The sequence below is a fragment of the Denticeps clupeoides genome, chromosome 5, assembly GCF_900700375.1.
Source record: "Denticeps clupeoides chromosome 5, fDenClu1.1, whole genome shotgun sequence".
NCBI lineage: Eukaryota > Metazoa > Chordata > Actinopteri > Clupeiformes > Denticipitidae > Denticeps > Denticeps clupeoides.
In genome coordinates, this window is record NC_041711.1 from 4,744,592 (window position 1) to 4,761,071 (window position 16,480).

General features: G+C 44.0%; 2 protein-coding genes across 3 annotated transcripts; one reads left to right on the forward strand and one right to left on the reverse strand.

Annotated features, from left to right (window-relative positions):
- The first annotated feature begins 4,559 nt into the window (after nucleotides 1-4,559).
- On the forward strand, nucleotides 4,560-7,344 carry klf10 (Kruppel like factor 10). Its single transcript, XM_028981238.1, has 4 exons — nucleotides 4,560-4,766; nucleotides 5,121-5,345; nucleotides 5,648-6,419; nucleotides 6,488-7,344. The coding sequence occupies exons 1-4, from the start codon at nucleotides 4,632-4,634 to the stop codon at nucleotides 6,748-6,750; spliced, it is 1,395 nt and encodes a 464-aa protein (XP_028837071.1). The 5' UTR covers nucleotides 4,560-4,631; the 3' UTR covers nucleotides 6,751-7,344.
- Nucleotides 7,345-7,390: 46 nt separating this feature from the next.
- azin1a (antizyme inhibitor 1a) lies at nucleotides 7,391-12,653 on the reverse strand. Of its 2 annotated transcripts, XM_028979759.1 has the most exons (12): nucleotides 12,467-12,653; nucleotides 11,984-12,078; nucleotides 11,442-11,617; nucleotides 11,165-11,338; nucleotides 10,339-10,511; nucleotides 10,114-10,248; nucleotides 9,913-9,994; nucleotides 9,749-9,823; nucleotides 9,506-9,671; nucleotides 9,307-9,422; nucleotides 8,934-9,148; nucleotides 7,391-8,843 (listed from the first exon to the last, which is right to left on the reverse strand). In XM_028979759.1, the coding sequence occupies exons 3-12, from the start codon at nucleotides 11,541-11,543 to the stop codon at nucleotides 8,729-8,731; spliced, it is 1,353 nt and encodes a 450-aa protein (XP_028835592.1). In that variant the 5' UTR covers nucleotides 11,544-11,617; nucleotides 11,984-12,078; nucleotides 12,467-12,653; the 3' UTR covers nucleotides 7,391-8,728. The 2 variants fall into 2 exon arrangements, with proteins under 2 accessions (XP_028835592.1, XP_028835593.1); XM_028979760.1 differs by lacking the exons at nucleotides 11,442-11,617; nucleotides 11,984-12,078; nucleotides 12,467-12,653 and having other exon boundaries at nucleotides 11,064-11,302.
- Nucleotides 12,654-16,480: the final 3,827 nt, after the last annotated feature.

A 16,480-nucleotide genomic window follows, 5' to 3' on the forward strand; every position in this document is an offset into this window, starting at 1 on the left:
ACACTGACTTTGACCTAGTTGTTGTAGGAGTCCTGGGTTCCAGGGAACTGCTGTGATGGCAACATGATTAGGCCAACAGGGATCTAGGCCTAGGGATCAAAGACAAATTGCACAGGTACCAGATGTGCAAGTCCTTCACAGTATGAACACTTCATCCAGATTCTCAGACAGACGTGTATAAAATGTCCGATTCAGAGTCATCACGATGTCACATGGATGGATAAGTGAATGCAGAGCAGTCAAAGAATCTGCTTTGTTTATACACACAGTAATCTTTAAGCAGTAAATTTGTCACACATCCAACATACCTTTTTTAAGGGGTGCTTAAAAATCAGATTAGACACAAATGTAAATTCAGATGATGCCAACTGCATAACTGTTAAATTACTTCAGCTGCACATATGAAAAAATAATGGCCTTCATATGCAATCATTCTCCACTCTTCCAAAATTGAAACATTGGTTTGCTCCTTTTTAATTCTGCCAAATGTTTATGTAGCAAGCCCTATTTGTTATAACCACGCCTTTCCACCTACCCTAGTACATTCAGCCGTTTCCATAAGGAGAGACAAAAGCATAAATACCACCCTGCAAACTGCTTAGACATTGACCTGTTTTCTAATCCAATCTTCAGATTTCTTTTGCACCAGTTTGCTGGATCAATTGTAGACCTCAAGTGAAACTGAGGATGAGTTGGTACTGGGAACTGATGATGTCTGGGAAGTAGTGGAGGAGTCAGAGATGGCTCAGAGGTCTTAAGATCAAGCTTACTATGGAGAGACTTCACTATGGGCCATCACATAAATGGTCAGCTGATGAGTTAGGCCTGTTTTGTAGCCTCCTGTGAACACATATATCCTCATATATCCTCCTTTAGGTTTCTTTTTTCTTTCATTTGGTTTTTCTTTGGCTCGTTTGGAAGGATGTATTGCTATTTGTAATTAAAAACTAAGCAAAGTTGAACTCTACCCCTTTTTAATGTTAAATTTACTTCAACCAATGCTTAATTACTAGCTAACTACTTCAGTGATATTGCATCTGCCATATCATTCACCACTATCATTTAACATATGTACAAGATGTATGGTCTCATCAAATTGTCCTGCCATTTTGTTTGACAGCATGAAAAGGTTTTTACAGTTCAGATTCCACCATCTTACGTTGCTGAGCAGCACACCCCAGCAGGTGGCAGGCTTCATCTTCCCTTTAATAAACCTTTAATGATCCATGCAGCTAAACTGGACAAAGACTGACGCTAGATGCTCATGAATGTATTCAAATGCAAGCTAAAAACCTCCCTGTTTAAAAGGTCCCAGTGAACCTAAAGATTGACACAATGATGGATATCTTAAAGCACTTGGAGTTGCTCTGGATAAGAGTATCTGCCAAATGCTGTAAGGTTGGGCAGGGAAGTTCGTCACAGATCCCTCGCACCCTGGACACAGACTTTCTGACCTGCTGCCCTCTGGCAGATGTTACAGAAGCCTGCAGACCAGGACCAGCTGACACAGGAACAGTCTTTTCCGTTACACATATCACAACTGCACTTTATGTACACCCGTTGTCGCAGTAATCTTTAATCGATACATTTTTGTGAATATAAGATATATTGTATATTGTCATTGTTTTCATAACATTGGGATTGAGAGACGCCATCAACCAGAATCAAAATCCTTGCATGTGTTCACTCATGAATCTGATTCTGATAAATGTAGGTGTAAAAGGACAGGAATTTTCACGGAAAGAATCTAAATCATTCTAGTCATATGAAGCATTACACTAGTTTTTACTGTGCCAAGACAACAAAATCACAGGTTCGAACCGCATTTACTCCAATTGTGTTCTTGAGCAAACCCGGAGTATGTCCAGGGGGACTGTACCTGTAATTCAGAAATTTGTAAGTTGCTCTGTATAAAAGCATGTACCAGCACTGGCATGGTCAAACAAAGAAAAAAAAACTGAATAATTATGAGACAGACAGAATGCATTTATGTTTTTATTTCATTTCAACGCCTTTTAGTTCAGGTGTTAACAGGGTTTTTAAAATCCATTGCTCATGACAAGCAGGGGAAAACTCTTACAGCATGTAATGTTATTACTATCAAAAATATGGTCTGCACCATATAACATGTGAAATTTCATAATACAGGAATCTGGTATTTTAACCAGAAGCTTTATTTAAAAACACATTCCTCCAACCTTTGTGCTCATTCAGATCCATGCCTATACAAATGTTCTCACCGACAGTCGAAAGCTATTTATAGCGAAAGTTCCTTTGAATGTGTTTAAAATGGCCTAGTGTGTAAATATGGCCAACAGAGATAGAGCAAACTCTACAAATGCTGTGTCATTTAGGGTCCATGGGTTCACTACATTTATCAACTTATTGTTGATGAGCTTACAGGGAAGATTTGTCAATTTGGGAGATAATTCAAGACTTTCCAATAGAAATCACCTTTTGCAATGACAACAATAAACATCAAACAAATCTGAATATAAATTCGTACAAATACACAGAAATGTACATACAGATACAGGTCCTGACCAAATTCAGTTTATAATCTGTTTATATTTTTCTGTAAAAAAACTCATGGAAAGCATTGCGACTCATGCATTGTGAAAACAGCAATGTTTTGGGATACAGTGGAAAATCTACCTAATACTGACGCCTTCGCCGCAATGCTAATTAAAACATTGACACGAGTAGTTAACACGTTCCGTTGGCAAGAGCCTCCCAGCTCTGGTTTCCTTAAAGCCAAAGAAGAGCCCTGGAACTGCAACGTACAGTAAAGGCGCACTTTCTTTATTTCAAATGTTTATTATTGCTGCTATAAGGGTACTGATTTAACATCAGTCCTTGTCACTCAAGTCATTTCTCTGCATTAGTCCAGCCCAGGGAAGTAACACGATCAGCAATTTGAGGTGGTTACCAGAATAAACCATATCGAGCTCTGGCATGTTCTGAAGATTAGTCCATGGCCTTTCTGCGCTCAGCTCAGGGGGCATGGGCTGCACCCCTTTGCCAAGTTTAATGTCTGCAAATACAAGAGAATACTGTGTGTTTGTGCTTCTTCAAGCCTTCAGAACTGTTTGAAGATTTAACAACATTAGTCTTCAAACATATCATTGATTCTAAAACAAGAACTTACATTCCATGTGCTTTCTGATATCTTGAATTCACAGAAAGGTGTAGGACTTTGCAAGGTGGGTACAAGATCAAACAAACTGACCCACTGAACAGTGTAAAAGTAGGTTATCACCAATGTCCTGGTATTGGGACACACCTGGCCTCATTTTAGAGAATGTAAAAAAAAACACAGGGGCTATGGCAGCTACAGCTGGCTCTCTTAAGTCAGTTCCTGGACCAGCCTGTGAGGCCGCACTTATACTCGAGCCAGAAAGCCAAGCATCCCTCACTCCCCCACATATTCCTAAGAAGGGTCGCGGCTGCTGGAGCCCATCCCGAGAGATTAGGTGCGGGGCGGGGATACGCCAGAGTGGGGCGCCAGGCCACCGCAGGCGAAGCATCCTTTCTGCTCTGTAATTCTATGCCTTACTCTGGTAAAAAAAATTATAATAAATTTAAAAAAAAAAAATATATATATATATATATATATATATATATATATATACACACACACACACACACACACACACACACACACACACACACACACACACACACATTTGAATGATCACTCTTTATTTAAATTGCTGAAATGTTGCATTTTTCCTTGTTAACATTCGGAAACATTACATAGATGTAATACAGAAAATAAAAATGACAGATTATTGAAAACAAGCATTCGATGAACTTGCCAGCCTAAGTCAAGTGTGAAAGCCATCCACCAGTAGCAGGGCCAGATCTGGTTATTGTGTCTGTCCGAGGCCTATTGTTCACGCTGCCTGACCTGCAAATAGATGTCTAGACGGGGGGGATCTATCTAATCCACGAACACAGGCATGAGTGGACAAATCGGACAAGAGCATATCAGCTAAGCATCCTATATGTCCCAGTGGACCGTGGGCTCCTCAGATCAGACCAGTCAGCGATTCACATGAGTCACACAACCAATTCATTTTTTACGAGCTTCAATCTACTTAGAAATATTTCCAATTTATCATGCTTGAAAGGATGTTCTGCTGTCAGTCATAAATATTAATGGCGGGGTTAATCAATAACTATCAGGCTGCGCACATTATCTGAAAGCCCAGTAGGTTTTATGCTTTAAATTGAAATGGTTGCCTGTGATTGTGATTGGTTGGGTGGGTGGTGAACATTTTACTCCACCCAACATTTTAGTCCTCATTGTAAGTGATTAATTGTCTCTGAATACATGTTAAAAAAATGATTTGCATATTATCATTTAAAGAAAAAGAAGTTAAAAACAGAGCAGTGTGTGTGTGTGTATGTGTGAACCGGCCCGACTCACCCTGAGTCATTTGGGACTTACCAGCCCAGGCAGTCACCGCTTTTCCACGCTTGCGTGGTTGTGTACCACGCCGTTTTCACGGCGCACATCAGCCGCCGATCACGCGTCGGTCCGGCTCCCATTGGCGCGGCCGCCCCACACCTTTACCCTGGATTGGCTGGAGGCATCGCCGTGCCCTCCCAGCGGCGCAGCGTTTGAAATGTTGCCTGGATGGAGATGGGACGGGCCGACACTCAGCGGACGCTGGCAGGTTACGGTTTTCACGAACAAACGCACTTCTGGTTTCTGTCCATGGGCAGGAAATATGGACACGAGCCCCAACTCATGTAGTGACGTAAGTATTTACACGTTTTCTTTGTCAAACTCGTGGTTTAGCTCCGGAAAATGGTGTAAAAACGAGCAAACGCTTCTCGTTAACGTTCACGTCAAACCCGATTCGCGTTTCGACTCGCACTATCGGTGTCGTCACGAGACTCTCGGCTCGTCTGGAAGTGGGTGAAAGGTCACCAGCACAGTGCTGAAGAACAGCGGCCGAGAGGGTTGGGGGCGGGGTCTCAGGGGCCAGTGCCCGCCCCCTAAACTGGCCCCTGTTAAATCTGCTGCTCATTTTCGGTGACGTGCATTTTATAGAGTACACTTAATGCCGCATTTGAGTAATGTTAGTTATATTTATATTGAATTTTATTAGGGTGAAGGTATAATGATGGAAGTGCATCATGGCAATCGTGGATCATCAAGACGTCTGAAAGCATTGGGAGAAATGGAAGCTGTGGAGGTCCTTATGTCTATGAACACTAACTGGAGGAAGAGACCTTTCCAGCATGGTGATCTTAGACCTCTGACTCCCTCCTCTGATGCATCTGGTGAAGATCCCCTCCTTCCTGGCCCTGCAGATTGTCATGAGTCACCTACTGTAAGTAGTACAATTTCATTCAAGATTTAAGATTTTTGTCACATGCATAGTTACATGCATAGCTATATATATTGGACCATTAAATCAGAACCATTTTTTTAGTAGCAGGGGAGTGGTGGCTGCTAGAAGCTGAAACATTTTAATCTACCATGACAAAGCAATGATTAAATAATTCAGATGCCTTCCTGAAATTGTTGGAACGACTGCATCACTGGGTAGCATAACAGCCTCTAAAAGAAGCGGTGACTTATCAAGTTGTTCATTAAGCTTTCCTTCTCCCACTGTTTTTTTCCCGCCCCCAGGCACTGCAGTGCATGACTCCACCGTGCAGTCCTCTGAACCTTGAGCTTTCACATGCTGGCCCAGATACCCCAGAAGTACCAGTTCAAACTGGCCCACGGTGGAGCCCAGCCACCTCGCCACCCAGGTTCCAAACCACCAGTGTGATAAGACACACTTCAGACTCTCTGCCGTACGTGTGCCTGCACGATCCGTCCACACTGGATGGCGGAGGTGACACAACTCTGATCCTCCAACACAGAGCAGTGAGGCCAAAACTGACTCCGGCAGAATGCTCACCTGAAAATGTCTTAAGCCCATATTTGACACCTCCAGGGATCCACAGTTCTCCTGTGTCTGACTGTAAGGCCCCAGTGGCTGTGACCTTGTCTGCAACAGCAATAGTACATGAAGGGACAGCTCCTGGGTTAGGTTCACCAGTGCCAGTTCCCTTCCAGATAGTTCCAGTAGCTGCTGCTAAAAACCCACTGGTTGCTCTAGCACCTACCGCCTGTAAGACACCTCTGGTCCTCATGGGTCAACAGATTCCCAAGGGCTCTATCATGTTCCTTGTCCCAACCACGCCTGCAGTCCCCAAACAACCAGTGAAGCTGACCCCAGGGGGGGCTAAGCTGGCCAACATTGCTCCAGCTCCAGGCCACATAAGCACGCAGAGGAGGATCAGCACTCAGGCTGGCACACCTCGGGTGCGGAGCCACGTCTGCCGCCATCCCAGCTGTGGGAAAACGTATTTCAAGAGTTCTCACCTCAAAGCCCACACGAGGACTCATACAGGTAAGAACAAACACAACTGTCACCAGATAAAAATGCCTGCGATGTCATGCATACTTATCGTGTCGCAGGTGAAAAGCCATTCAGATGTAGCTGGGAAGGGTGTGAGAGACGCTTTGCCCGCTCGGACGAACTGTCTCGCCACAGGCGCACACACACCGGTGAAAAGCGCTTTGCCTGTCCCGTGTGCCACAGTCGCTTCATGCGGAGCGACCACCTCGCCAAGCACGCCCGACGCCACTTCAACGTCAAGAAGACCCCAGGCTGGCAGTTAGAAGTGGGCCGGATTGGCCACATTGCAGCTGTGTGTCACAGTCTGCAGCCGCTGACCTGAGAGCCAGAGCACCAGAAAGAGCACCAGATGCACCAAGACTGTTGGAGGTTGAATCGCTGAATTCGTCTGCATGGTGAATGTTGTTGCGTGCAGTAACGGATGTAGACGACCTACACTCTCAACACCCCGCTGTGTTTGCATTAGGCATATCTAAAACCAGATTGCTCTCACAAGGTCACCAGCAGCCTCTGGTGTTGGTACAGGCAGGTGTCTAGTGATCAAACACTAGGTGGCAGTGTGTGTTTGGACAATAACATTGACGGCGAGGAAAAGAAAAGTTATGTTTGTACTTAAAACATGCATATCATATGCACAACAATACAATCAAGTGGTACTTCAATTTGGAATACAAACTGCACTATTTTTCAGAGTTTGAAAAGGCCAGCCGCATGCAATGTGATTATGTAAAGCTATTCTGTAAATGACTAAATTACCAACTATTGAAACAAACTAATTCTATTTTGTGTAAACTTGGCAATGGCTGACACTTTCACACAGTAAGTATATGTTCTTAAACTCACTGAAATTTTGCACAACTGTAACTTATGTTGAAAGAATTAAAACATAATAAAGTCTTAATTATGGCAAGTGTCACACACAAGCTTCTCCGTAAATAGGGCATGAAAATAAACTTTAAAAATTATAATAACATATTTTTTATTTCTCAGGTCATTAAGAAAAGGTCATTTTCAACAGAATTTCCAGAAGTAAAGGTCCCTCTTTTTACTTTAAACAGGACAATTTCAGAGCCTGGGCAAACAATAACAGTCATTTTCAAGCATGTTCCCTCATGATGCACAAGAAATGCTTTCATTTGTATAAAGCCACCTCCACAAACCATCAGCACTTTCTCTAAACCTCCTACAGCACATTCACTTTTCCAAATAGACATTCTAATTGGATGTCTGACCTGATATATTAAAAAGACCAACTGTATCGTAATATGCAGCCACTGATTCAAAAGGTCATTTTTTCATTTGTGACATTTATGTAATTTATAAAATTGTGTTTAAATCACAAAACAGCTAGGTTGGATGGAGCATAATACAAGAAATGATATTCTATGAGCTTTAAGTAACTTGTTTGAAATAATGCAAATCTATACAATGCAAGACTACTGATAAAACATCAGTAAAATCTGAATACACCCTCTTCACCTCAGCAGAGAATTTTAAGCCTCATGCGCAATGAGTAGAATTTGATTTAGTGGTAACATTTGGTACAGTGTTCATTCTACCTGGACGACACAAAAATTGCCAATGATGGCAAGAAACAAAAGACATGACCTTATCCTAATGATTGTACTGAAGACAGCTGTGAAACATCTGCACCCATAGGGTGACAAATCATACGATATATCAAATGCTTGTACACCCATGGTCCAAAAGTTCTAAATCACCCCAAACAGTCTTTCATTTTAAATGGAAAAAAAAAATCTTGTTGAAGTGCAGTCTTGTTGCCTACAACCGCTCAAAGTCAAAACAGCATTTCTTTCTTTCCCTTTTCTTATACTCTGAAAAGGCCTTTTAAAATAATTCTGAAATGTGCATTATTCTTCAGTTTTGGGCAACCTTTTTTTTTTTAGAACCTCTGACAATTCACCACTTATCTTCGTTCCATTTCAGGCTCTTTTCTCATGAACCTTGGAAATTTTAATATATAAAAACAAGAAAAATGGGGTTGGTCTAAAACTTTTGACCGATAAATGTACATAATCTTAATATTTGTAGTGAAATGATAGATCGCACAACAGAACAGTGTTCATTATCTTTTTTTGCGGTAAATAATCCCAAAAGGGGTAAACACACACAAGTTTAGTTATACATAAGGTCTTTGCATTATTGTTGTCATTTAAGTTAGCATGTGCAGGTTTGTTGCATACTCCTATTCCTCAACAGTCCCTGAAACAAAGCCTCTACATGTAAATGGGCCTTTTCCAGAAACACTGGATGACAGGATGACCACCAGTGTCATTGCGCTAAGCTGGAGTAGAAACAGGGCTCTTGTAAAGACTTGATTGGTGGCTACAGGAAACCAGGGAGAACTTTTTCATGGAAGTGTCCAGACCGCTGGCTGAATCCTGCATATCATACCTGTCGGTCAAACAGAAACGGCCTCCAGATTAGTCCTGAAATAACATGTCAGGACTTAAAAGAGATGACAGAATTCGGACACAACCATACCAGTCGCTACTGGAGACCGTGTAGTGGACATGTGGTGACTGTTGGTCCCCTTCAGTGGCAGAGCCCCCCATGCTGTTGGCACCAGTGTTGCTGAAGACCAGCCAGTCACCCACACTGAGCTCTGGCAGGAGACAGCTCTCCACCACTTGGTCCAGCCCATCCATTGATGGTCCCCACAAGCTGCTGGAGAAGAGAGGCTCCTTTGCAGACAGCTCCTGCAGAGCACCAGACACACACACAAAAAGATGGATCGACTTACCAATGCCTCATATTTCATGAGAAAGGGCAATGGGGGGAAAAAAAAAAAGAAAAAAAAAAAAAAAAAGACAGAATTTCAGAATGAGAAATGGCGCCCTCTTCTGGCAGCTCTAACCTTGTGTAATGTAGGTGCTGGTACAGATTCTTCCAGCAACTTGTAAGCAAAGGATCCGTACACGCCATCATTCATATAATACATAAACTCTGGTTCATCGTTGGCACAGAGTGACTCTAGGCAAAGTAAAAGTTGTGAGAAAAGCCCAGCTCTCTCCAATCAGAACAGTTAAATACGACAGAAACAAACAGCAACCTACCACACAGATCTTCTTGGTGATCCCGTGCCACTACTTTTTTGGCAATAACGTTCACAGCCAGCGTGAAGGCTGACGACACATAGTAGCTCCCAGGCTCGGCAATGAGGGACACCCCAGACGAAGCAGGGAAGTACACATCTAGCAAAGGCTTCATAGTGGAGTACACCTGATGGCATGATCCGGCAACACGCATTACAACAGCAGCACTTCGCAACCAAAACAGCGAGTAAACAAATACATCACCTTCTCCAACTGGTCTATGGATCCACTGAAGCCTCCGCCTACATCTAATATATTCATGTGAAAACCCAAGTCTTCCTAAAATGGGTGAGGAATAAATACAAAACTACTCAAGCAATTCAGCAGAGGCAATGAAGACGAACATCGTGTATTCTGATTCGACTTACCCCCATATCAAACACACAACGGGCATCGGACACAGCATGAGAATACGTTTCAGGATCCTGACAACTACTAGGGATGTGGAATCTAAAGAAAATTCGATATTTTAAAACGGTAGATGAAATGGTAAACTGTTGAACTGAAATGAACAGTTATGTATTGAAATTAAGGTCAAATGTCTAAGCACCAAAACCACCAAAACTCACTTCACTCCAACCACCTGCACCCCAAGCTTCTTGGCAGATTCCAGGAGATGTCTGCAGTCCTTGAGAGAGGAACCAAATGGCATGGCCAGTTCTTCCTCCGCTTCACCGGGCTCCATGGCAACTTGCAGCAGCAGCCTTAAAAAGGCAGAGGTACGTAAATCTCTTTTCACACCGTTAAAGATGAAGTCGTCCTGATTCGCTGCACTGGTGAGAACGGACGCGGACCTCGCTCGCGGATGACAGCGGGCGATCTTATTCAGCTCGGTTTCATTGTCGCACACCAGAAGACTGATTCCACTCTTAGCAGCATACTTCATCTGGGAGAGTTGTTTGCAGACCCCACCAAAGATTATGTCCTCAGGGGAGACGCCAAAACCCTTAACCAGGGTCATTTCATTCTAGTAAAAAAAAACAAAAACAAATCAACAATTCAACAGGACACCAACGCGGTATTTTAAAGCTGCAAAAATAAAATCAAATGAAATCAATTGTAGCTCACTGGAAATTGTTGTGTGCAAAGCCGGAGTAGCGTTGGTGTGACATGCATACGGCATTCAGAGGGAATGCATATGTACAGAAAACATATTGACTGATTGATTGACTGGTGAAACACTTTATTGCTGTTGCAACAAACTTTGTCAAAAGTACAAGTACTACTGAAACTTCGGCCCATCGACCTGACCGTACATAAATACAGCAGGTCAGGGAGATAGGGGAAAAGGTCACACATTAGGATAGAGGAGTGGGATTAAAAAAATGTATAAAAAAAACAAAAAAAAAAAACAGATTGTACTCCATAGGGGTGTACATTGTGGGAACCATAAAAAAAAACCAAACAAAACAAAAAAACCCAACAGCATAAGCACATAGACTCTACACAACATATAAAGTAAAACGGGCGGTGGAGGAAATCCCACGTAAACCAGCATCAGTCGCACACACAGACCCACCAGTTCACGCCGGGGGGTACGAAGCGGGCGGGGCTGTGGGGTTCATTTGTTGGCGAGTGTTACGTCAGAGGAAACCGAGAAGTGCAGTGAGGTACGCCCACCTTGTTGGTACAGACAAACCCCGTGCCGAGGGCAGCCAGGACCTCGATGACGGCAGGGCTGCTGTTGCACCGAACCGCGTAGTACGGTCGCACTGCGCTCATGCGAGTTCGCCAGCGAACGTGCTGCCACCAAATCACCCCCAGGTCTGCCACGAAGAAGGCATTCTTCTGTGTCTGGACGAGAAGTCGTGCAAACACACAGTCAAAACCTGCGATTGCGCCAGAGGAGTGTCTTTATTTTCCTCGTGACAAAGTATCCAAATACAGAAATACCCACCAAGGACTGTTCATGAATGCGACTGTCAATAACATCGCAGACAGTTGCGCCTGCCTCCAGGACTTCAACGGAGTAGCGCGACTCATCTGCAGTTCCCTTCATCCTCGACCGCGTCCTTGTCCAACCCGAGTAAGGGACTGAGCGCTGAGCCCCTCGGGTCCTAGGTCTGCAGCCCCCTGCCAAAACAGAGAGTAGATAACGGTAATAAGAAGTAGGGGAAAACATACGGATTGGACTGGCTGTATGGGACGGTCCCTAGACTGGAGTCTAGATATTTCTGTGAGAGCAGTCAGCCAGACATAAAAAAAAAAAAAAAAAAAAAAAAAAACCTTTGTTTGCAGCTCTAGAAAGACAACGGGCACAACGATATCGACGCCAGACACATACGACAATGGAGGGCATGGCTGTGCTGACGCCGTTTTTGTAAGACGTATGTCCGCACAACCAAACTGAAAGGAATCCTGGGGACGAAGTGCACGACAACCTAAAAAATCCAAGTCTCTATTGACCCCGAGTGACCGCACGGCCCCCTTCTAACTTACAAAGATGGGTCTGCTATCAGCTAGGATCCCAAGGAGGCTCTGTGTTGAAGTCCACCAGCTCACAGAAGAATGTTCTCCAGGCCGCGGCCGAACACCTACACAAGAACACAGAGGACACTGTAACTGTAAAAGGACATCCCAATAATATTAATAATGCAGTTGTTTAAAGCCGCACAGGGTTCACCCAGGCGCCTACAAAGTCGCAGGTTCGAACCCCGCTTCTCACCAGTCCCAGTAACTGGATCAGCGTTTCTCTCACACACACACACACACACACACACACACACACACACACACACACACACACACACACACACACACACACTCTCCGCTAAACCAGACGGCGAGTGAACGATAAACTTCACCGGGAGGCACATTATCCAACAAGGCAAGAAATCCTGAGCACAGAAATGCGGGGAAAAACACGCACACGCTGCTGCGGCTGCTAGCGAAAACTGACAACTAGCTTTCACGGCCGCATACCTCCGAAAAGGGCCCGATCTCCTGGCGAATCCGTTTTTACGCCGAATTTTCAAAGAGTAAACAGTCCCAGATGTAGAGAATAAACACGAGTGCGTGTCCGACAGCCGCTAACTGAGCGGAGCGGAGCGGAGCCGAGCCGCTGCTCATAATATCGCGAGGCGGAGGGGCGGGGCCGAAAAACACGTGACGTCGGGTGTACAGAATAAACAAGAGCGAGTCTCCGACAGCCGCTAACGGAGCGGAGCCGAGCTGAGCCGAGCTGAGCCGAGCCCAGCCGAGCCCAGCCGAGCCCAACCGAGCCGCTGCTCATAATATCGCGAGGCGGAGGGGCGGGGCCGAAAAACACGTGACGTCGGGTGGACAGAATAAACACGAGCGAGTCTCCGACAGCCGAGCCGAGCGCAGCCGAGACGCTGCTCATTATAACGCGGGGCGGAGGGGGCGGGGCCGCGAACACGTGACGTCGGGTGGACAGAATAAAGTTTAAATTTAAAACTTGGTCTTGAACCGATTAGACAGGCAGCCCGGATGCACACAATGAACAGCGGGACTTCCGATATGTTTTTTCTCCCCAAGCTCTGAATCAGTGAGATGGGCGAGCCAAAACTAATGAAATAACGTTTTCCCACTGATATTAAAGCCGTAGACACATCATTCTTTGGTCCTCAGGAACGAAGGAATCGATGGAAACCGGTCGGTGGACATAGTCCATTTAGGAACAAGACCTTAAAGGGCTGTTCCAGGGGTACGCTTGGTATTTAAGGGTGAACTCCCTTGTCTGCGACTATAAATAAAACCCAGTCTAATCAGAACGTCAGATGCGTCGTCCAGTGGACCCGCTATGGCCAAAGGCACAATGGCTGTTTGTTTTAAGTCGCGGCGGCGGCGCAGACTTTACGCCACAATAAAGGCCACACAAAAGCTGTTCCGCGTTTTGTGCTCCCTCCCCGAGGACCGCGGACGAGAATGTGGCGCCTAATCGCGGGCAGCATCTAAAGTGGCTTTCCAGTGCAGCGCGGCGGCGTTTGATTACCATTGTTCGCGCCAGAATAGCGACTGCGTCTGGGCGCTTGGCCGCATTGTGCCCCAGGAATTCGCCGAGGTTACACCAGGATCTGAGAATGGGCTCGAAATTCGGAATCTATTGTTCTTAGAAATTATTTATCTATCTATCTATCTATATAATGCGTGTATGTAGACACATAGATATCTAATGTGTACATTTCGTAATCAGTCATGTGCAATCAGCTCTTAACTGTCAATTTTATGTTTATGGTCCTTTTTTTCCATGATTAACCTAGTGGGTTAGACACTTACTGAATCAGAACAGTGGTTCTGCTCTGACCCCCCTGTATCTGCGCTGAGAGTACCAAAATTTTATATTTAGCATTAAATGTTTAATAATAAGACCCGAGAGGATAATCAAAACTCTATGTATAATCCTGTATGCTATATAGACTAGAGCTGTAAATCTTGGCCGTTCTTGGTTTGTACTTTTCTGTCATTTTAGTCAGACTCAGGTCGGCTCTGCTCAGTCAGCAAACAGGAAATCCCGGTCTATAGTATCTATCCTTTCCGTATGATTCACTGCTTGTAAATTTGTTTCAGTTATTGGTAATAGCGTTTTGCATGTTGTACATTTGTTTTATTAAATGATATTTTTTTTAAATGAAATGTTCGTTTGATTTGCAAATCGTGAAAATGGTCTTGCCCTGCAGTACCTGTGTGGACTTTAAGTTATTTATGATCTGCCGCGCTCCCTTCGTTTGAAGGGTGCCGGGTCACCGCTGGTACCCAAAGTGCACACGGTGCATACGGTGAAATGTGTCCTCTGCTTTTAACCATCACCCTTGGTGAGCAGTGGGAAGCCATGTCACGATTCAAACCCACAATCGTCCGCTTCCTTAGCAACTAGGCCACCACTGCCACTGTCACTGCTGGGAGCAGATCCTTCTATTATAGAGCACCACAGTGGTGGAATGGCCTGCCGGCCAGTGTTCGGGACTCAGACACAGTCTCAGTGTTTAAATCTAAACTTAACAATACATCTGTTCACTCTAGCCTTCGGTTAAAATCCCAAACGCAGTGTCAAAAAAGCCCACTTTAATACACAATAACCTAGTAAAGCATGGACAATGTTCAAGTCTACCTTAGTTAGGCTATTAAACTAGTGTACCATTAGTGTAAGAATGTATTTCTGTACCAGTTGTACAATGCCACCATCTGCCACTGCTTCTGTTTGTTCTCTCAGATGCACTGAATCAAGTGCCCAGATTACCTCCAGAGTCCAATGATGAGACCACCAGAGGGATCCTAGTCCCTAGCAATGAGCTTCTGATGAGTCGAGTTAATGAAATGTACCAGAGGTTCACCATAGCCACTACCACCATAACAACTAAAGCTTCAGGGATCTTCAATTGGACCAGTAGCATCATAATGGACACTTCTGTAATGAACAGAAGCTCTGTTCTGCACTTTGGACTTTTCCACCAATAAACCTGCTGGACAAATCATCACCAATGTTTCTTCCTTTCTTTTTTTCTCTCTCATAGAGTTTTCTTAATTGGAGTTCTTCCTTAATTGCAGAAGGGTCAAGTGTCAAAGGGTCAAAAAGGGGTCAAATCTCTACTATACACTCTGCAGTGTAAAACAATGAGAATAAGAACATCTGAGGATAAAAAACGACTTATTTTTTGCATTGTGTTTGTGGGAAGGAATTGGTTTTGGGGGGTCCTGGCTTGTCTTGGACACAGACAGGGGGGGCTTCAGGGAAAAAAGGTTGGGAAGCACTGAACCAGAACACTACAGAGTCACAGGTTCAAACCCCACTTACTACCATTGTGTCCCTGAGCAAGACACTTAACATTGAGTGTCTCCAAGTTGACTGTCCCTGTAACTACTGATTGTAACTCATAGATAATGGCGTCTGCTAACTGCTATAAATGTAAATGTAATACAAAATTCCTAAATTGCCTGCTATATTCCGGAAGTACGATAGAGATTCAATCTTAGTTGTGTCAGCAACAGGAAGCTCAATGAATTATTAGTTTGGCAGTATGTTATCCATCCACTTTACTAAAAATTGCTTATCTGAAAATGTGACATTTTGGCCTGAACATATAAATCATTTAAAAATTTTTGCAGACTAAATATTCTGGGACCATTTCTTGAACCAGAACAATTGCTTTTGGAGATCTTGTCACATTTTACTGAACATAAATCTTGCTGTCACTGCAAATGAGCCTGAAGTGAGTATTTGAAACCCAAACATAACAAAATAGAAAGTAGATAAAAAAAATATAAAAAATTTTTTCTGTAGACATGTGTCTTAAAGTCTTCTATTATTTCATGAAGGCTCATCCTATTTTTTCAAATCATTTTTTTTCTGACCTGACTTTCTGAGATTGTTATACTTGGTGTGTGTTTCATTATTTATTGCTCCAAACACACCAGCGATGCACTCTTTCGAGGCCCTTTGTCCAACCTAGATGACCACCATAAGAATGATTGGAGATCACATGGTCAGACATGTCCCCATCGACCTGGACAAGGGCCAGTCAGTGGGCAACCCACCCGTCTGTTTGATGTGTGGGGTTGGCTCCACACTGTCCCAGCATTGTATGTCAAACAATGCACTGTAGACCTACTGAACTCTAGAAACATATCCCTTTGTGCATTTCCCCCCCTCGATTTCAGAGTGGGAGACACCCATCACCAGGAAGTGGGACTCCTGTCCAAATTTAGAAGGTATGTGGCTCGGTGAAAGCATTTGCTGACTGTGCATCCCATGCACAGGATTCTACATTAGAGATTGTGTCAAATAAATCTATTACAACCACTAATAATAATAATAATTATTATAATAATCATCATTATCATCATCCTCATGACACGACTTTTAACATGTTGGTACTGATGCTGAATGCCTGATGCTTTTGAACCACATGTTCGAGTGGGGAGAGGGATGTAGTACCGCCTCCGCACCGGTAGGGGCCTCAGTCACCGAAAGACGTC

Bases quoted from the DNA above. Each gene is read 5' to 3' on its own strand.
- klf10 (XM_028981238.1), top strand. From the start codon at position 4,632: ATGTTGCCTGGATGGAGATGGGACGGGCCGACACTCAGCGGACGCTGG. The intron at 4,767-5,120 runs GTAAGTATTTAC...GAATTTTATTAG, and splicing joins GCCCCAACTCATGTAGTGAC to GGTGAAGGTATAATGATGGA. The intron at 6,420-6,487 runs GTAAGAACAAAC...ATCGTGTCGCAG, and splicing joins CCACACGAGGACTCATACAG to GTGAAAAGCCATTCAGATGT.
- azin1a (XM_028979759.1), bottom strand. From the start codon at position 11,543: ATGAAGGGAACTGCAGATGAGTCGCGCTACTCCGTTGAAGTCCTGGAG. The intron at 10,512-11,164 runs GTGGGCGTACCT...TTTTTTTACTAG, and splicing joins GGTTTGTCTGTACCAACAAG to AATGAAATGACCCTGGTTAA. The intron at 10,249-10,338 runs GTCCGCGTCCGT...TGCCTTTTTAAG, and splicing joins CGCTGTCATCCGCGAGCGAG to GCTGCTGCTGCAAGTTGCCA.